We start from the raw sequence: 22,098 nt of genomic DNA on the forward strand, positions 1-22,098 counted from the left end.
CTTTGAGGGTTAGTCTTCTCTGCCTTTTGAGGCTCATCTTCACATTGATTTCCACATTCTTGTGCTGATCCAGGCCACTCATGTGTCGTCATGTTGAAAAATGCTCTTATATGTTGTGCCTGGAGCAGTTGAGCCTCCATTATTTATGGTCTGAATTGCTGTGTGTACACCTGCACAAAATTGCCAGCTCTCTGAGGGCAGGGGCTGTTTGTGTATTTTTCTCTTTAGATATTATTCCTTATACATATAGTCTCTCACCCAAACTGAGGAGAAAAGTAGTCCTGAGACCCCTATCTGAGTCTGCTCAGGCTGCTGTAACAACACACCGTGGATGGGGATCTTGAACACATTTATCTTCCCAGTCTGTTCTGGAGGCTGGGAGTTGGAGATCACAGTGCTGGCAGGCTTGGGTTTCCCTGAGGCTTCTCTTCGACTTGCGGATGGTCTCCCTGTCACCATGTCTTTGCACATGCTTTTCTCTGTGTGGTAGCATCCCTGGTGTCTTCCTCTTACTATAAGGACGCCAGTAACATTGGATTAGGGTCCAACCACAGGACTTCATTTAACTTTTAATCGCCTCTTTTAAGGTTCCACCGCCAAATGAATCACATTCTGAGTTTCTGGGTATTAGACTTTGAGTTTGGGGAACACAGTTGAATCCATAACAACCACCTCCCCACCCCCGTTGATGGGGCATGAGCACTGATTAAACAAGAGTGTGGTTTTGTCCTTTCAGAGCTTGGTGACATTTGGGGATGTGGCCATCAATTTCTCCCAAGAGGAGTGGGAGTGGCTGAACTCTGCTCAGAGGAATCTGTACAGGAGTGTGATGTTGGAGAACTACAGGAACCTAGTTTCACTAGGTGAGGATGTTCCCTGCTCATTCTCCAACCTGCCCTGGTGGCTTCTGTAACTCGGAGCCCTTTACTCCTTCAGCACCATGCCCTTCCCTGCACTCTTTCATCAGGCCAGGGAGCCAGCATCTTCAGTCTGCACAGACCCACAGTATGACCACCTCCTCCCTCTTCTTGTGTACTTAGGACTTTGCGTTTCCAAGCCCGACATGATCTCTTCATTGGAACAGAGGAAGGAGCCCTGGATGGTGAAGAGAAAGTTGACAAGAGGCCGGTGCCCAGGTGAGCGTGGGAGGCCTGGCTGGGGTGAAGGCCCTTTGGGTCACGGCTCAAGACCCCAGGCATATGGGATCAGCAGACTTCCTGAGCCTCCAGGCCTGAAGGGAGAATTGAGGCCTCTTGAGCCAGGCTGCCCAAAATGTTCATCCTACCTGATCTCTCCACCTCTGCTCCCCTCCCTCTGAACATGACTTCTCTCCTCTGCTCTGGATTCCATTTTTCCTAGCTCCTTCTTAGACCCTTTGTCATGCAAGCTTACATTCCTGTACTTTAAAAAATCCTTGGCTGATTCCAGTGTCTTTATTATCTTATTTCTCTTTGATTAAATGACTGTTCTGTGTATAGACGTCTTTCACTGACTTTTATTGTCACTTTTGAGTAAGGCCATCAGGTGCTGATTGGTGGATGAGTGTCAGCTATTGAAGAATTAACCCTGTCACTGGGGAAATAGGGCATATCCTTATGTAGCTTATGTGAAGTAGAAACTGCTGTCCTATGTATGGTGAGTATAAATAGGGACCGAAGAGGAAGAAGAAAAATCACTCCCAGTTTCAAGCCAGAGAAACAAGAATGAGAGTAGAGTCTTTAGCAGAAATGTTAGAATGACAAGAAAGAGATCAGCAGGCGAGGAGCGGGTCTGGGTGGGGCCGTCATTGATTTGGGCAGGTGGGCCTCCCAGTACAGACAGGACCGGACAGGACAGTGGAGTGACTGGCTCTCAGAAGGAAAGAACACTGATTCTGATTTGACAGAGAAATCTTACAGATCTTGTGATGATATTTCTATCACTTGGGAATACAGTGGTTTCAACTACAGCATTATCTGTGGAACAACAAATTGACCAAGTAAGACAAGGGATCAGAATTACAGGCTTCTATCAGGGGTTACTACAAGAGGAAATGGCAACGATTTCTAAAGAATTGAGAATCTTGTAAAACCTCTTTGTTTAAATCATACAAGGGAAGACTTTGTATCGACAGAACCGGAGAGGCTGCTCAAAGATACAACTTCCAACAAGATTCATGGGTTGTTAAAGGGTACAGGAGAACTAGCAGGGTGTATCTGTGAAACTTTTCCATTTCACATATTAGATCACATTCTCTGAATGAGTTTAATAAAACAAAATAGCTATTTTCTTCTGGCAGTCCTTTGTCTCTTGTGGAGATTCTAGTTGATTATTGAAGACTTGCACTTTTCAGGCTGGGATTTGAACTTTTGTTAGTTAACATTGTAATAAAAGAGGCACTCTTAAAAAGAGAAAATAATTTTTTCTGAAAAACTGGAGAAAGATTCAAAGTGAATTTTACTTAATAATGTTGAGATAAGGATCATATAGCAGTTTTCTTCCTTAGCCTCCCCTCTCTTTTTGTTAGCCACATTTTATCTTAGATTTAGGTAATAAAGCTCATGTTGTATCCTTTAGGATGAAAGCTACACAAATATGGGAATATATGGTTGGTTAGTCATATAAAAAAAGCTTTTGATATGATATGTTTCTTTGAGAATTTTAATTCCTCTGATTATGTTTTGGAAGTTTTCTTTATACTGATACATAATGGAGAAAGCTTGCTTTTTTCATATCTTTCAGATTTGAAGGCTGTGCTGGAGACCAAGGAGTTACCTGCAAAGAAGGACATCTCTAAAGAAAAGTTATCCCAGGCAGTGATAGTGGAGAGACTCACAAATTACAGCCTGGAATGCTCTATATTGGAGGAACATTGGGATTATGGTGCTCTGTTTGAGAGGCAGCCGGTAAGTCAGGAGATCAGTTCTAGTCAAGACACAGTATCCTTCCAAAAGAAGCCTGTCTTGAGGGGAGAGATCATGACCACAGTGAGTTTGGGAGAAGTTTTCCTTTGAATACAGTGCTTCCTGTAGACAGAGTATCCTGCAAGAAGGAAGAGTGTGCAGTCATGATGCCCACTAGAAGAGGGGCTGCAATTCAGTTGTAATGAGTCACAAACAAGTCTGTCTTAATCAAAAACATTCAACATGTGATGACATGAGAAGGCTCTGAGCAGGACCTCAGCCCTGCTCTGTCATCAAAGCTTACATTATGAGAGGGACACCTGGCAGACTTGAGTCTTGAAGGTGGGGAAAGCCTCAGTCAGCATTAGGAGATTCATACTGTAAGTTTGTTCTCTGCAAAATTACAGATTCTTTTTTTCCCCCCAAACATAGACATTATGCCTAGACCTGGTCATTATGTGACCTGCGTTGCTCAGAACTTGAGTGAGAATTCTTGCATAGGTTGTGTCTTTCACATCCTTACCCACAGCCTTTGCAGGTTTGTGGGCACATTTGACCAAAAAGTGTGTTGTACCATTTCAGGGCTTAGTGACTATCACGAATATGGCCGTAGACTTCTCCCAGCAGCTGGACCCTGCTCAGAAGAGTTTCTGTAAGAATGTGATATGGGAGAACCGTAGTGACCTGGGGTCAGTAGGTAAGGATGTCCCTCTCCTAAATCTGAACCTGTCTTCAGCAACTGCCACTTTCATTTCTCAGGGGTTTTATTTATTTATGTATTTATTTATTTATTTTTTTTTTTGAGAATGAGAGAGAGGGCAGCCCGGGTGGCTCAGCGGTTTAGCACCTCCTTTGGCCCAGGTCGTGATCCTAGAGACTCAGGGTCGAGTCCCATGTCAGGCTCCCTGCATGGAGCCTACTTCTCCCTCGGCCTGTGTCTCTGCCCCCGCCACCCCTCTCTTTCTCTCTCTCTCTCTCTCTCTCTCTCTCTGTCTTTCTGTCTCTCTGTGTCTTTCATGAAGATATAAAATCTTAAAAAAAAAAAAAAAAAGAATGAGAGAGAGCATAAATGGGGGAAGGGGCAGAGGTAGAGGGAGAAGTAGGCTCTCCACTGAGCAGGGAGCCCGATATGGGACTTGACCCCAGGACCCTGAGATCGTGACCTGAGCCGAAAGCAGGCACTTAATTGACTGAGCCACCCAGGTGCCTTTATTCAAATGTCAGTTTTGAATTTAGAGGTGGAGGAGGGGTCTTATGAAGTTTTGGGCTGAATTTTTGTCGTGATTCCTAAGATGAGAATTTGACATTTGTAGAGTTGAAAGTTGGTATGTTCATTATGCTTGAAGCATCATCTTTAATGTCTTTCAGATACTGCTCACTTTTCTTTCTGCTTCTTCCTGTAATAAAACACTTTTCTATCAAAACCACAGAACTGGTTCTTGATTAAGAATGTCCAGTGTATGACAGAACCCCATATCTGCCCATATGCAGGACCCTGTGTCTCTAAGCCAGATTTGGTCTCTCTGCTGGAGCACGGGAAAGAGCCCTGGATGGTGGAAAGAGAGCTGACAAGGAGCCTATTCTCAGGTGAGTGCAGCAGGCCTGGGTGGAAGTGCCACTGCAGGTTAGAGCAGAACTTTCGCCAAAGAGGCTGAGTCCTCACTAATGTATAGGAGAAGATGCACAGGACTTCACAAAGTCCTCCAGGTCTAGAGAGAAAATAGAGGTCTCAGACTTCAAAATTATTCCCTTTCCTCCCTTGCTACCCTCTCTTGAGTGATTGCTCATTCCCTGTAACGTTTCTCCTTTGGCCACTCATATTTGCTCAGCTCCTTACACGATTCTGTCCTAACCCCATGTACTTTTGAGCTATTTTTCGTGATCACATGGCCCACTCTTCATTCTGCATCCATTCCTGTAAGAACCATGAATGGAAAGTTATTTGAGGGAGCCATTGTGCTTGGCATTGGTAGGTACTTGGAGAAAAAGGGAATTTACACATATGTTGTGATTGTAAATGGTCACTCCAGTGGAAAGGATGAAACATGTTTATGGATGAACTGGATGAAGTAGAGTTTGCAGAATTTCCAATAGGGCATTGCAGAGACAAAGGAGAGGATTAATTTCCAGTAGCTTCCTTGTTTGAGTCAGGGTGGATAGAAGTTGCATTGCAAGAAGATAGAAGTGGAAGGTCTCTTCTTTTTTTGAGGCAGGGAGTTCTATTCCTCTTTTGATACATAAGGGAAAGAAGAATTTCTTTAGAAAACAATGATTTATAGAAAATGTAATCCTATCACCTGTTTGGAAGCAGAATGTAAAATCATGACTGATAATCCCAGTATGTTAACAGAGCAAGTGTAGACTTCTTCAAGTTGTGAAAAACACATATTTTTTCATGTAATTGGAATTATAGTGTGTATTCCCACATGCACAGAGATGTTTTTTCACATGCATTCTGTGCCCTATATCTCATTGCTCAATTAGGATGCTTCATATTTTTTGGTATTAAAAATATATTTGCAACAGGTATCTTTATGTACATGAAAACCACTATTTTGGGATTGTTATATCCCTGGATGTGAACATATGTTAGGCTCTGAAAGTTTAGTTTGCTTTCAGCAGCTGCTGCAGTGATTAGATGACTTGATGTATAGGATTAATTGTATCTTCCTAGCAGTGGGTATTTTGATGAAAATAGTTGCTTATTTTTTGGTGAAAGATTATGCCCTAAAGTTATTTTTTTTATTATGAAAGAGATTGAATACTGTTTCTACATGTTTATCCTCTTTATCCTTTTGTAAAATATATCTCATATATTCATTTCTCTATTTGTGTGTTAAAAGCTTTCTTAACTGTTCCAGTGATTTTTTTTTTTTTTTAAATATCAACATACTTTCTCACATATGGTTAATAGGAGTTTCTGTTTAATTAGACCTTTTAGGGATCCCTGGGTGGTGCAGCGGTTTGGCGCCTGCCTTTGGCCCAGGGCGTGATCCTGGAGACCCGGGATCGAGTCCCACATCGGGCTCCCGGTGCATGGAGCCTGCTTCTCCCTCTGCCTATGTCTCTGCTTCTCTCTCTCTCTGTGTGTGACTATCATAAATAAATAAAAATTTTTAAAAAAGTAGACCTTTTTAAATTGTGATGTGTAAAGATTTTAACATTTTTATGTGAACAATACCTATTTCTAGACATCTTTACCAATAGTGAGTATTTTTTTTCAATTTTTGCCAAGCTCTTGGGTGAAAAGGGGTGTTTAATTTGCATTTCCTGCAGTACTTATAATTTTGAGAAATAGTGCACTTTAAATCCATTTAGAGTTCATATTCTGTTAATGGTGTCAATATACTTATCACCCACATTTCCTTTGGATCGTATTTCCTTGCCTTTATATTGTATGAATATAAATCCTATCTCAAAAATGTGATACATTTTCTTCCCACTTTCATGTAGCCTGTAAGTTTGCACATGGCTGTTTCTTTTCACCATAAGGTGTAGTTTAAGTTGGGTGGTATCTTTATAGAAGCCTTTACTTTGTTGACCTTTTGTTTCACTTACAGTTTTTTCTTTTTATTTATAGAGGCATCATTCCCATTTGTATCACCTCACAAATTTGGTCTTATTTCCATTACTTATTTAATTCTTACTCTCTTCCTGTCCATGAACACAGGATGTCTTTCCATTTATTTATATCTTCTTAATTTCATTCAGCAGTGTTTTGTAGTTTTCAGTGTACAATGTCATACCTCCTTAGGTAAATTTATTCTTAAGTAATTTATTCTTTTAATGTTATCCCTCATAGAATTGTTTTCATAATTTCCTTTTCAGATTGTTCACTTCTAGGGTATAGAACCAAAACTGATTTTTGTGTGTTGTGATCTTGTGTCTTGTAATTTTGATGAATTGATTTATTAGCTCTAGTACTTTTCTTGTGGATTCTCTGGGGTTTTCTATATAAAAAAACGGGATCATGTTATTTGCAAATAACAGTTTACTTCTTCCTTTCTAACTTGAATGTCTTTTATTTCTGTTTCTGATTGCTCTGGCTAGAACCTCTGGTACAGTGTTGAGTAGAAGTTGAAAAAGCAGGCATCCTTGTCTTATTACTGATCTAAGAAGGAAAACTTTAAGTATTTAGATTTCATGAGAAAAAACTATTTTCCCTTTTTTTAAGATCATCTTTTTGATAACTTTTGATTCTCTGCATCATCTCCCCAAAACCACTTTCATCTGTATGTATTTATTGAGATTAACTACACATGCACAAATTTTTGGTGCATGCTAAGTGATTTAGCAGGAGGACTTTAGGCATGTACACTCTTCCCTGTAAGCATTAGAATCTGAGATAAGACACATGCTTGCTCAGTAGTGTGTATGATGTGATTAAATATAATGGCAGCACTCACCATTTTTTAAAAAACAGTTTTGAACTAAGACAGTAAATGGCAGGTCCTATTCATTAATACATGGCCAGAGAAGTGAAGAATTAATAAAAGACCAGAAAAGTGTCAGGCCTATGAAAGCATGCAGGTAAATGTAAAAATGATATTATGTTGCTAAATGTATTAGTTGGTAATGTAGGTTTTTGTTGAAATTAAATAAGATGTGGTTAGCAGAAACCTTATTTTCTCATTTGAGGGGAAAGACCAGCTTTCAGATAATCCTGATAAATGCTAATGAGTACTTTGTCACTTTTGTGCTTTGGTGTGCTTCTTGGAACAGCTTTCATGATGTGATGACTGCTCTGGCATTGAAGCAAGACAGAGTGGGAGAGAGATTAAAGGCAATGAATGTCAGAATTTTTAGGTGGTGTGATTGCAGAAAAATTTCCCAGTTCCTTTCTTCTAATATGTAACTGATTCCACATGTATTTAATTCTTTTCTGCTCACCTCTTGTAGGCTCCTATATAAATTATGCTGGAGCTTGCTTACATACATTGTATACTGCATGTTTACATGTTTTAGAGACACATAGTTTATGTAGTTTAATTAGGGTTTATTTCACCAATTAATGAATTCATCATAGCTTTCAAAAACTCTTACCAGGGATCCCTGGGTGGCGCAGCGGTTTGGCGCCTGCCTTTGGCCCAGGGCGCGATCCTGGAGACCCGGGATCGAATCCCACGTCAGGCTCCCGGTGCATGGAGCCTGCTTCTCCCTCCGCCTGTGTCTCTGCCTCTCTCTCTCTCTCTCTCTGTGACTATCATAAATAAATAAAAAATTAAAAAAAAAAAAAAAAAAAAAAAACTCTTAGCAAATTCTTTTTTTTCTAGCACACAATAAAGATACTTGTTTTCTTGTTATCTTTCAGGCCAACAGTCTATACATGAGACCCAGGAATTATTTCCAAAGCAAGATACATTTGCTGAAGTAACAGATAGAACTTCAAACACTAATTTGGAGTGTTCCACTTTCAGAGAAAATTGGGATTCTGAGAGTGTGTTTGAAAGGAAGCTGGTAGGTCAGGAGACACAATTCAGGCAAGAGGCAATCACTCATAATAAAAGCCTCTCTAAGGAAAGAGAACGTAATTTTAATAAATCTGGAAGATGGTTTCATTTGGACATTTCCGAAGAGAGAGTTCATAATCGTGATTCAGTTAAAAATTTCCCCAAAAATTCAGTGGTAATAAAACATACGGGAATTTATGCGGGAAAAAAACTTTTCAAATGTAATGAATGTAAGAAAACTTTTACCCAGAGTTCATCCCTTACTGTTCATCAGAGAATTCATACTGGAGAGAAACCCTATAAATGTAATGAATGTGGAAAGGCCTTCAGTGATGGCTCATCCTTTGCTAGACATCAAAGATGTCACACTGGCAAGAAGCCTTATGAATGTATTGAATGTGGGAAAGCTTTCATACAGAACACATCCCTTATTCGTCACTGGAGATATTACCACACTGGAGAAAAACCTTTTGATTGCATCGACTGTGGAAAAGCCTTTAGTGATCACATAGGACTTAATCAACATAGGAGAATTCATACTGGAGAGAAACCCTACAAATGTGATGTATGTGACAAATCCTTTAGATATGGCTCATCTCTTACTGTACATCAAAGGATTCATACTGGAGAAAAACCATATGAATGCGATGTTTGCAGAAAAGCCTTCAGTCATCATGCATCACTCACTCAACATCAAAGAGTGCATTCTGGAGAAAAGCCTTTTAAATGTAAAGAATGTGGGAAAGCTTTTAGGCAGAATATACACCTTGCTAGTCATTTGAGGATTCATACTGGAGAGAAACCCTTTGAATGTGGGGAATGTGGTAAATCCTTCAGCATAAGTTCACAGCTGGCTACTCATCAGAGAATTCATACTGGAGAGAAGCCCTATGAATGTAAAATTTGTAGTAAAGCATTCACCCAGAAGGCTCACCTTGCCCAGCATCAGAAAACACATACAGGAGAGAAACCATATGAGTGTAAGGAATGTGGTAAAGCCTTTAGCCAAACCACACACCTTATTCAGCATCAGAGGGTTCATACTGGAGAGAAACCCTATAAATGTGTTGAATGTGGGAAGGCCTTTGGTGATAACTCATCCTGTACTCAACATCAGAGGCTTCACACTGGCCAAAGACCTTATGAATGTATTGAATGTGGGAAGGCATTCAAGACAAAGTCATCACTTATTTGTCATCGCAGAAGTCATACTGGAGAGAAACCTTATGAATGTAGTGCATGTGGCAAAGCCTTTAGCCATCGTCAGTCCCTTAGTGTACATCAGAGAATTCATTCTGGAAAAAAACCATATGAATGCAAAGAATGTAGGAAAACCTTCATCCAAATTGGACACCTCAATCAACATAAAAGAGTCCACACTGGAGAGAGATCCTATAACTATAAGAAAAGTAGAAAAGTCTTCCGGCAGACCGCACACCTTGCTCATCAGAGAATTCATAGTGGAGAGTCAGCAGCACACCCGTCTTTGCCTTCCACGTCAAGTCCTGTGGATCTGCTTCCCAGATTTCTCTGGGGTCCGTCCTCCCTCCCATCAGCATAGTCTCAACATTGTTGTTTCACCTGGACAACTCCATTAGCTTAAAAACTGGTCCCTCTGTTTGGTTTAGTTTTGTTGTCCTTGAGTTTGGTCTTCCCATTGCAGAATTTTTTCTTAAGTGTAACTATAGTTCATTCACTTCTTATGTAAAAACTTGTGTTGAGATCCTTTAAATTGGTTAATACATAAGATGTGCTTATTCATTAGCACAGTGCCTGGTGCGGATCAAATATTGAGTAAAACATTATTTTGGGACATTAAGGGTTATCACAGTCAGCTCTTGAATAAAAATGATGTATAGAAGGAGGCCAGGAGAAACCAGTTTAGATCAGGAACAGAAGTTTCAAAGTAGTCAATGAGGTTTTGCCAATGGTGGTTTAAAATTTGATTTCATCACATTGAGTTTGAATTGGGGCTTTCCATCTCATCTGCATAAATGTAAGGTGATGTGACTTTATTGGTGAGAGAATTCAGCTTTCCTGTATGTCTAACATCAGTCTTAGAAAGTATGTGGAGAGCATGGATGAGTAGGCCTCTTGGAACAAAAGAACTGAAATGATCAGAAAAAAATGCAAGATTTATTTGCCTAAAGTTAAAACTACGACATGTTACTAAAAAATTAGAAAATTTGGAAAGATTTGATTTAAAATCACTTGGGCTTATGAATCAATTCTATTAAACTTTTAAGGAACTGTCAACCTTAAAGTAAACCAGTCTAAATTGACCAAAGTCTCTAGTTTTGTATGGCCCATGATCTAAATTAAAAAAAAAAAAAGGTTTTATATGATTGAACAAGTGAAAAGAATATTTTGTGACAACATGAGAATTTTATTAAGTTTAAATGTCAGTGTCTGCAAAGAAAGTTTTATTGGCATACAACCACACTCATTTGTTTACATTTTTCTGTGGCTGCTTTCACACCACAGTGGCAGAGCTGAGGAGCCACAACAGAGCCAATATGGCCTGCAATGCCTCAAATATTTATTCTATCCTTTTACAGAAGTTTGCCAACCCCTGCTCTGGTACAGAGGAGAGTATACAAAAGGTTCTAATTATTTCTAAGAGTGTAATACAACTCCTACTTCAAAAACAAGACAAAATTCTAAGGCAACTTATGAATAGAGTTGAAAAGGAATTATTAAACTATTGAAATACAAAAATATGTCAATAGAGGAGAAGTACTTTTTCTAGATGAAATACTCAATACTGTTAAAATGTTTGTAAATTGTCATTCACAACAGTCCTAGTAGGATATATTTACTTTGACAGTTTCAGTGGAAACAACACAAGGAAAGATAATTTGACAAGCATAGAAGGACATTTTTGAAATAGGTTCCTCTGCATATCAGATTTTACTATATCATAAGGCTGGTTTTTCATTAGTGGGGAAATATTTTGATAGTTGGTAATCCACCCTCTTTCAAAAAAACACACATACCTTATAGAGAAATATGCAATTGTATTTAACATTTCTAATTATGAAATGATATGTAAGAAGCAAACAGAAAGGAGGAAGGCTTTACTAAATAGGACATGGGGTCCTAGAAGACATGAGCAAGAGAATAAGTTGGCCTGTACAAAGATTAAAAAGGTAAGCATGGTGGAAGGCACCAAAAAGACGTAAAAGACAATTGATAAATAATACAAGTTATATGAAAAATATGTCATGTAGGAACAAAGTGCCATTACACCTACAAAACAGTGGGAAAAAATTGGTGATGTATACCAAATAGGTATGTTGTTTGAAGAATTCAAATGACTAAACAAAGTGTAAATTTCTTAGCCTCACTAGTCAGAAAATAACTAAAACAAGCTTTCCTGGCTTTCAGATGGATTAAAATCTAAAATTTAGATAATGTCCAGTACTGGCATCAGCACGAAGACAGATACCTGATCATTAGCAGTGTAAAATTGTCTTTTTGGATGGCAACATAGTATGACCTATCAACATTATAAATATGCATTCCTTTTGAAATAGTAATTCTAGATCTAGGAATTTTGTCCCATTGGAAGAAATTTCTGTAAATAATGTTTATTGCAACATTGTAATTATGATAAAATAAGATTTCACTGTCCTGCCAAGCAGGTTCATTAAATTGTGATTATTCAATACTGTATTGTCTGGTTAGTAGAAAGAGTTTAAATCCTATGTATGCTTCTATGGAGAATTGTCTGTCCACAATATATTAAATGAGATTTGTGCAACTTCCAAAACCTAAAGTGTAAAATCATGTCATAGCATCAAAATTAATATTGAATATATATGTGTGTGCGTGTATCTATGTGTATATTTTTTTCAGTATATATGGTGAAATCTAGTTTTGTCTTTGACACACACACTTATCCTAGCTCTTTGTTGGCACTTGACTTTCTTCATTCTGTAGTAATCTACAGTCACACATGGATCCAATTAAACCAATCAGATTTTTCATTCTTTTTATTTTGGTTGGAGACACAGGGACAGGAGCAGGGCCAATCAATATTCAGCCATATATGTGGCACAACGGATGTTTTCTTTTCATTGTGATTGGTTGGGGCCCTCTTGTAACCAACTGTTAAGAGCATGAAGTATCACTCCTAGGCTGAAGTATTGCAGTTGAGTTGAGGTCGTTAGTCATCCTTTGGCAGCAGTCTAAAGATTTCTGCATCCCTCTGTATCACTCTGATCCATTAAATGGATCTTTCCTGCTTTCTCACATCTTAGTTCAGTTCTTAATATCTGTGAGGTACTTGATATTCTTCCACTATATAACTTCTGATTTTAAGTTAAAGTCTGCTTTTGTTCTCAACCAAGCAATGCTAGCCCCCATGGCAGCTGATACTAGAGAATAATTATCAAAGGATAGAGAAGTGGAGTATTAAGGATTATTGAATGAGATAGATCAAAAGAAAAACTTGTAATTCTATTTTGTATTAGGAAAGGCTATTCTTTTTTTTATTTATTTTTTATTTTTGAAAGGCTATTCTTTTTTAAAAAATTTTAATTCCAGTATAATTATCATACAGTGTAATTTAATTTTAGGTGTGCAATATAATGATTCAACACTTCTGTACATCACCCAGTGCTCATCACAAGTACACTCCTTAATTCTTATCACCTATTTCCCCCAGCCCCCTGCCCAACTCCACTCTGGTAACCATCAAATTTCTTAGTGGTTAAGAGTCTGTTTCTTGGCTTCTTTTCTCTGCCCCCCCTCGTTCATTTGCTTTGTTTCTTAAGTTCCACATATGGAATAATATGGTGTATCTCTGACTGACTTCTTTCACCTAGCATAATACTCTACCTCTATCATGTCATTGCAAACAGCAAGATTTCATTCCTTTTCTGGATGAACAATTCATTGTATATATATATACCATGTCATCTTTATGCATTCATCTGTTAATGGACAGTTACACTGCTTCCCTAATTTGGCTGTTGTAAGTAATGTTGCTGTAAAAATAGGGATGCATATATCCCTAGAAAAGGCTATTCTTGATACAGCAGGATTATGAGCTCATAGCACATTAGGGACTAGATAGCTCCTACCAACAACTACAGGTGATGAGGATTCCTAGTTCCAAAAGCATGTGTGATGCTTATTTATAATTAAATTAGATAATTAAAAGCCTGCTTGAAATTCTGGCCTTAAGCAAAAATTGAAATCAAGGTCTCTTAATGATTGTGTTGAGAAATCTTATTCTTTCTAACCATGGGGCTGCAGATGCTGAAAGCCAAATGCAACAGTAGATTAGTTAGTTGCTAAGCTAGCATATTTCCTGAATTCCCAACCTTGCCACTTTTACATGAAATTTAAGTCTTAGGAAAGATCTGAATCTGCATTACTGAAATCGGGCTATCATGAGAGATTCAGTCATCTTAGAAAACCTTACTCTCTCAAACATTAAGAAACCTCCCTATATCTCCCTTGTGACAGAAAACTCTTAAAATTGAGTCTGCTCTTCTAGTTCCACCATTATTGCTTGGTTGGTAAGCAAAATCTGAGTTTACTGTGACCTATGGTTTGAAATAAAGATAGGAGTTTAGCCCCACCCTGAATATTTAATATTCTTTGCTAATTATACCATCAAAAATCTAGGCAATATTTTTGGGAGTGTATTTTGACAGTTAGAAATTACTTGCATAATACATAAGGAAGTGAGATAATTCAAGAGTTTATAATGCTGGCTTGGACCATTTATGTCCATGCCCCTTACTTATCTTTTGCAAGATTTCCTGTCTGGGCCCAGTAGCATTTCCATGTTTTTTTGACATGAAATGCTAGCATCTTAAAATTTTTCCTCAAATCTCCTCCTTTAGGTACTGGGACTTCTCATGAGAGATTGCATTTGAAAGGGTTATTGAAGGGGCACCTGGGTGGTGTAGTCAGTTAAACATCCAACTCATTTTTGGCTCAGGTCCTGATCTGGGTAGTCTTGAGATCAAGTCCTGCATCAGGCTCCACCCACAGCAGTGAGTCTGCTTGAGAATATCACTCCTCCCTCTGCCCCTCCTCCTTTTGTGCTCTCTTTCTCTCAAATAGATAAATCTTAAAAAAAAAAAAAAAAGTGTTACTGAACTATGGCATGTGTGGTAGCTGAATTAGAGTAATGGTTAACCACAGGAAGAAAGTGAAATGGTTGTGATAAACCACAGAACTCCAAGAATGTTATGATACCTGATATTTCCAGTGTGTTTAACAATGGGTTCCCAGGGTTGAAACTACATTAGGGTTTTGTTTTAATTAATGACATTTCATGGCTTGGCTACCAAGTCACACATTGATAAGTGTCAATAGAAAAGGGATCGAGTACTCCTCAATGATTGTAATTCAAATCACTATGAACACTTCAATGGAATTCCTAAAAGACTTGCATTTATTCAAGTGAATGCTTAGAGGGGAATTATTATCTAGTGTAGTTTATAGCAGGTTCAATTACCAAAAACCCATTATGTGATTATTTGCCAAGGTCATGGGTATTTGTTAATATCTGTGTTATGAGTAGATGACCACTGAAAGTTTGTGCCTCTTTTTCTGTTGTGCCTACGTTATTCAGCCATTATTGCTTCTAGTTATGGCCATTAGACTAATTTTCTTCAGTGTGGTTTGAATAGGAGTATGTCAGTTGGGGCTTTGTTAAGATGATCAGGCAGTCCAGGTGGCTCAGCGGTTTAGTCCTGCCTTTGGCCCAGGGTGTGAACCTGGAGACCCGGGATTGAGTCCAATGTTGGGCTTCCAGCGTGGAGCCTGCTTCTCCCTCTGCCTGTGTCTGCTTCTCTCTTTCTGTTTCTCATGAATGAATTAATAAAATCTTAAAAAAAAAAAAAGAGGATGTACTGTCCAGCTGGAAGAAGGAGAATCTTGATAATATGGAAGGGCAAAACTGCAAGAAGGAATTCTGGGTCCCTATACCACTATTTGGAGGAAAGCCATCAGTTACCCAGGAACACCAGCAGTGGATTATTGTGTGAGTAGGAAATAAATACATGTGTTAAGGTAATGAAACTTGGATTTTGTTTGTAGTAGCTACTGTAATTCTAATCCCTGTGGTATCTTTGACTACTGATAGGATCCTTACTTTTTTTTTTTTTTTAAGATTTTATTTATTTGAGAGAGTGAAGAGTGAGAGAGAGTGAATAAGGAGAGAGAGGGACAGAAGGAGAGGGAAAAGCAGACTCCCCTCTGAGGAGGGAGCCCAGTGTGGAGCTCAATCCCTGGGCCCTGAGATCATCACCTGAGCCAAAGGCAGACGCTTAACTGGCTGAGGCACATAGGTGCCCCAGGATCTTCACTTTAACTCGCTGTATCATAGAGTAAGAGTTTTGTGGTAAGTTAGCTGTTGTGTAACAAATTACCCTAAAGCATAGTAGCTTAAAACAAACATATGTTTATTATCTTACAATTTCTTTGGGAACCTTAATGTAGAAAACTGTCAAATAGACCACAACAAAACATTATACATAACAGCATAATGTACATTATACACAATAGTACCTGATGCTCTCACTTGATACTAAGAATAGGACAGTAACATCCAGTATTGCTACTACTGATTTACATGGTACTGGAGGTCCAGGTATCCTCTAAGGAAAGAAGGATTAAGAGATGTACTGGTAGGGGGCACTTGGGTGGCTCAGTGTTTGAGCGTTTGCCTTTGGCTTGGGTCATGATCCCTGGGTCCTGGGATCAAGTCCCACATTGGGCTCCCCACAGGGAGCCTGCTTCTTCCTCTGCCTATGTCTCTGCCTCTCTGTCTCTCATGAATAAATAAATAAAATCTTTAAAAAAAAAAAGATGTACTGGTAGGAAGAGAGCAGATATAACTGTTATTAGTGGTAGATATGAGGATCTACCTGTAAAAGCCAACTAGAGCCTGTAAGAGTATTAGCAAGAATTCTAGATTGACAGTCAACTCACATAATATTTTGTTTCCCCTTTTCTTTATGCCATCTTTGGTTTTATTTTTATTTATTTTTTTAAAAGATTTTATTTATTTATTCGTGAGAGACAGAGAGAGGCAGAGACATAGGCAGAGGGAGAAGCAGGCTCCATGCAGGGAGCCCGATGTGGGACTTGATCCCAGGACTCCAGAATCATGCCCTGAGCTGAAGGCATATGCTCAAACACTGAGCCACCCAGCCATCCCACCATCTTTGGTTTTATTTATTTATTTATTTATTTATTTAATTTTATTTATTTATTGATGAGAGACAGAGAGAGAGAGAGAGAGAGAGAGGCAGAGACACAGGCAGAGGGAGAAGCAGGCTCCATGGAGGGAGCCCAACGTGGGACTCAATCCCGGGTCTCCAGTATCAGGCCCTGGGCTGAAGGCAGCGCTCAACTGCTGAGCCACCCGGGCTGCCCCATATTTGGCTTTAATTGAGACTTTTATATTATTCTATTTTCTTTCCTCTCTTAGGTGTTTTCTTCCTCTGACTTCCTTCAAGATTTTCTTTATATTTGATCTCATGCATTTTGAATATGATATTTCCTAGGTGTATATTGTTTTGTGTATATTTATCCTGCAAGGTATTCTCTGTGCTTCCTAGATCTATGGCTTAGTGTTTGTCATTTTAACTTTGTAAAACTCTCAGCCATTAGTACTTCACATATTTCTTTTCCTTTCTTCTGTTGTATTACAATTATGCATATGTTACACTTTTTGTAATTGTCCCATAGTTCTTAGATATTCTGGGTTTTTTTTAAATTTTTATTTATTTATGATAGTCACAGAGAGAGAGAGAGGCAGAGACACAGGCAGAGGGAGAAGCAGGCTCCATGCACCGGGAGCCTGATGTGGGATTCGATCCCGGGTCTCCAGGATCGCGCCCTGAGCCAAAGGCAGGTGCTAAGCCGCTGCGCCACCCAGGGATCCCCTGGGTTTTTTTTAAAAACATTTTATTTATTTATTCATGAGAGATACAGAGAGAGAGAGAGAGAGAGAGAGAGAGAGAGAGGCAGAGACACAGGCAGAGGGAGAAGCAGGCTCCATGCAGGGAGCCCAACGTGGGACTCGATCCCGGGTCTCCAGGATCAGGCCCTTAGTTGCAGGCAGCGCTAAACCGCTGAGCCACCCGGGCTGCCCTCTGGGGTGGTTTTTTTTTTTTTTTCATTCTTTTCTCTTTATATCTCAGTTTGGAAAGCTTCTATTGACATACCTTCAAACTCACTCATTCTTTCCTCAAGTGTGTCTGGTGTATTAATGAACCAATCAAAGATGGTCTTCATTTCTGTTATAGTGCTTTAACTTTCTAGCATTTCCTTTTAGTTATTTCTTTTTTTTTTCTAAAGATTTTATTTATTTATTCATGAGGGACACACACACAGAGAGGGGGGAGAGACACAGGCAGAAGGAGAAGCAGGCTCCATGCAGGGAGCCTGATGTGGGACTCAATCCCAGGACTCTGGAATCACGCCCTGGGCTGAAGGCAGGTGCTAAACTGCTGAGCTACCCAGGGATCCCCCTTTTAGTTCTTTCTTAAGGATTCTATCTCTCTGTTTACATTATTCCTCTGTTTTTACATTATCCCTGTGTTGCAAGTTTTTTACTTTTCCTATTAGTTATCTTAACATATTTTTAAAATATTTTATTTATTTATTTGAGTGAGAGAGAACATGAGCACAAGCAAGGTGGGGAGGGGCAGAAGGAGAGAATTAGACTCCCCACTGAGCAGGGAATCCCATGTGGGGCTCAATCCCAGGACCCTGAGATCATGACCTGAGCTGAAGGGATGACTGAGCCACCAGGCATTCCCCACCCTGTAGTCACTTTAACCTATTAATCATAGTTATTTTAAATTCCTGGTATGACAATTCCCAAATCTCTACCATGTCAGAGTCAGGTTCTAATGCTTGCTTTGTTTCCTCAGACTGTTTGTTTTTTTTTTAATGATAGTCACAGAGAGAGAGAGAGAGAGGCAGAGACATAGGTAGAGGGAGAAGCAGGCTCCATGCACTGGGAGCTCGATGTGGGATTCGATCCCGGGTCTCTAGGATCGCGCCCTGGGCCAAAGGCAGGCGCCAAACCGCTGTGCCACCCAGGGATCCCAGACTGTTTTTTTTTGTGCATGACTGGTAATTTTTTGTTGAAAGCTGGACATGATGTACTAGGTAATAGTAACTAAGGTAATGAGGCTTTTGGTGTGAGGTTTTATGTTAGTTTGGCTAGGCTCTTGTCTAATGTTTCCTGTACTGCTGGTGCCAGAGGGTTTGGTTTACTTTAATTTTTTACTTCTTTGCTGTCTTTGGGTTTCCCAAGAAGTCCTTCTTAAAAAAAAAAAAGATTTTATTTATTTATTCATAAGAGACACACAGAGAGGCAGAGATGCAGGCAGAGGGAGCAGCAGGCTCCCCATGGGGAGCCTGATACAGGATTCGATCCCAGGATCCCTGGATCATGACCCGAGCCAAAGGCAGATGCTCAACCCCTGAGCCACCCGGGTGCTCCTAAAAAGTCCTTCTTATGTATCGTGCAGCTTGTTGTAATCTGCTGATATTACACTGAAGCCCTGTTGGTGTGGTAGTCAAGTATTGGGAAGGGGAAATATTGTATAATCTTATGACTCAATCTCAGCTTTTCGATGAGCTTGAATCCTTAGGCTGTGATCTTCAGAAGTGCTTCTTAGCCCCGACTGAGAGAGGAAGGAGTTGGAGCTACTGTCCCTCCTCCAGGTCCAAAAAGGCTCCGGTATATAGTTTTCCTAAGAATGCCGGACTTTGTTTCAGACCATGTTCTGAGTGTTCTAAAATGTTTACTCTTCTTCCCCTCCCTGCCCCAAACTGAAGGAGTTACCCCAACCCCAATCTTAGTGTTAGAACTTGGTGGAGTTTCTGGCGGTAAGATCATGAAAGTGTGGGGGCCCATCTAAGATGAAGCCCTCAGGAGTTTTGAACTCACAAGCTAGTCCACACCAAGCCTCCAGTTCACCCAAAGTACCAGTTAAATGTTTGCACCAGATAATGGCTCCAGCACCTTTTGCTTCAGGTAAGCTCATCCTTGCTATGATTTTCTGTAGTCGCCTATCTTTCCAAATTTTGGGGTGCTGTTTCCTTTGCGACTTCAATTCTCTGATGGTGTTTTAAAAATGTGGTTGATTTTCAGTTTGTTGAATGTTTTTCTTGTAAAGATAAGAGTGCAGGTCTTTATACATTATTTCTAAAACGGAAAGTATCAATATAGCTTTTAACCCATTCCAACCACACACCATCACAAACACTGAGATTCCATTTGCAGTTCTTAAAAATGGCACCCTCTGGGCTAGAATTCACATCCTGTTGGGGTCAACGGAGTCAGGGAGACTGGAACCTGGGAATCCAGCTCCAGATGGTGTTGTGCAGCTTGCCATGATGTCTGGTGGGCCAGTATCTACACACTCTGTAACTTTATTTTTAAAAAGATTTTATTTATTCATCAGAGACACAGAAAGAGAGGCAGAGACATAGACAGAGGGAGAAGCAGGATCCTCCTGCAGGGAGCTGGATGTGGAACTCGTTTCCAGGACCCCGGCATGTAAGCCAAAGGCAAATGCTCATCCAGCAACCCAGGTGCCCCTGTAATTTTATTTCTTCCTGAGCACTTACTATGTGCCTGGAACATAACCCTAACCAGGACCTACAAGCAGCGTCTTCATGGGGCTCTCATTCTCACAGGCTACAGAAAATGGGCTGGGGGCTTAGATTCCACCAGAGAGAGGACTAGACATGAACTAAGACAGGCCACACACACACACACACACACACACACTCAGAAGGTCACAAATCACAGAAGTGCACAAAACACGCAAAGCCCAAACCTTCACTCACCTCCTATTCCCAAGGCTCCGCCTCTGAGCCCTGAGCCCCGCCCACTCTCTCAGGCGCCTGCGCACCGCAGGACGCCTGTGACCCTCTGTGCACAGGGGCGGGGACCCATGCCTCCGCGTGGGGGTGCCTCTGGGAGGCGCCTGCGCATTCCGAGCTTGGCGGAGGCGGGGAGAGGGACTCCCAGAATTCCCTGGGCTCGGCTCGCTTCCAGGGGCTTTCTGTAGTTCAGGTACCCAAAGGGCCGAGAGGACGTTTCTGTTCTGCACCAGGGGCCTCTACAGGAGCTGAGGGTTGCGGTCCCTAGGCCGCGGTGGGGGGAACCAGACCGGCAGCGCCCCGCCGGATCTCGACTACCCTCCCCAGGGGCCCTTGCGGCGGAGGACGCGCCCGCTTCCGGCGGGCACCGGGCTTTCTGGAGCCAGAGGGCGGGCAGCTGCTTAGGAGAGAGCGGGGCGTCTCGGGAGCCGGCGGCTGCCTGCCTGACGGGGGGAGGCGGCTGAACGCGTCCGGCAGCCCGAGGGCGGCGGGGCGTGCGGGGACGGGTGGCGGCGGAGGCCGGGCTCGGGACAGCTTCCTGGGGGAGCCTGGTGCGGGCCCTGTGGGTTCCGTGAGACCTGAGTGGCGGACCAGGGCTGAGTGCACAGGTAAGGGTGACAGGAGCTGGGGCTCGGTGGCGCGGGTCCCGGACCAGGGCGGCCCCAGGAGTCCCAGAGTCGGGGGGTCCCCGAGGCCGGAGTGTGCGGCTGACCTTTCCACAGAGTCGGGGGTTTCCGGTGCAAGAGTGTGAGGCTGACCTGTCCACAGGGTCGGTGGGTCCCTGTGCTCAGAGTGAGGCTGAGCTGTTCACAGAGTTGGGGGGCCCCCTGGGGTGGAGAGTGAGGCTAACCTGCCCACAGAGTCGGGGGCGGGGTCCCTGTGTCCAGAGAGTGAGGGTGAGTTGTCCACAGAGTCTGCGAGTGCCTGGGGCCGCAGTGTGAGGCTGACCTGTACAGTCACCTGACCAGGTCTAAGGCCCTAGCCCCCAGGTCATTGTGGGGTGGGGCTTGCAGGGGAAGTGATGTTCGAAGCCTCGTCTGGAAATGGAGTGACCCCCTCCTTTCCAGAGCGAGGTCACAGAACTCTTCCCATTCCTGCTTGCCACTTCTCTGTTGCACCCCTTTCCCCACCACCAGAGCCAGGAGAGAGAGACAGGAGGAAGCACTGCTCACAGCCATACTGTTCTTTGCTGGTTTTGCTGAGTAACACCAGGTAGCATATACATATATCACATCACAAAGCGGAAACTTCCTCCTTTTTACAGAGAGGATGTAAGCATGTGGAGGACAAGTAATTGCTAGTGAGTGGAGGGACCAGGATTCAGATGCAGGACTGGCTGACTGTGGAGTCCCTTCTGTACTCATCTCATGTAATCCCCTCTACAACTGCTTGAGGTCAGTATCCTGAACCACTTGGGACAATTGCAAAAGTGACTCTGAGAGGGTAAATAATCTCAAACCTCTACCGAGCAAGTTTTTGTTTCTCAAACTTTCTGACCCAGTTTCTCTTAGGTAAGATGGAGATGAGAATGTGAACCTCATAGGACTGTCATAAGGATTAAATGAGCTCCATAAAGCACCTGTAGGTCCTGCCCTGTAACAAGTGCTTAATAGTGTTCATTCTTATTATCATAATAATAAAGCTTTGAGGAAAGTGGAGTTTAGAGGAAAAAACCAGAATCAAGTCAGATACTTTATATTTTTTAAAATTTCTTTTTTATTTTTAAAGAGTTTATTTATTTATTCATGAGAGACACAGAGAGAGAGAGAGGCAGAGACACAGGCAGAGGGAGAAGCAGGCTCCATGGAGGGAGCCTGACGTGGGACTCCATCCCTGGTCTCCAGGATCACGCCCTGGACCCCAGGCAGCGCTAAACCGCTGAGCCACCC

The 22,098-nt window shown here is 41.4% G+C and overlaps 1 protein-coding gene across 1 annotated transcript in view; it reads left to right on the forward strand.

Annotated features, from left to right (window-relative positions):
• Positions 1-22,098, forward strand: part of LOC112909435 (uncharacterized) — a 41,596-nt gene that overhangs the window by 8,811 nt on the left and 10,687 nt on the right. The window contains 9 exon segments of the mRNA XM_025985362.2: positions 737-863; positions 1,041-1,136; positions 2,722-2,885; positions 3,465-3,579; positions 4,374-4,469; positions 8,194-9,892; positions 12,595-12,616; positions 20,478-20,817; positions 21,486-21,603. Coding sequence (XP_025841147.2) covers positions 737-863; positions 1,041-1,136; positions 2,722-2,885; positions 3,465-3,579; positions 4,374-4,469; positions 8,194-9,892; positions 12,595-12,616; positions 20,478-20,817; positions 21,486-21,603 — 2,777 coding nt within the window.

This window comes from Vulpes vulpes, chromosome 1, assembly GCF_048418805.1.
Source record: "Vulpes vulpes isolate BD-2025 chromosome 1, VulVul3, whole genome shotgun sequence".
Taxonomy (NCBI): Eukaryota; Metazoa; Chordata; class Mammalia; order Carnivora; family Canidae; genus Vulpes; species Vulpes vulpes.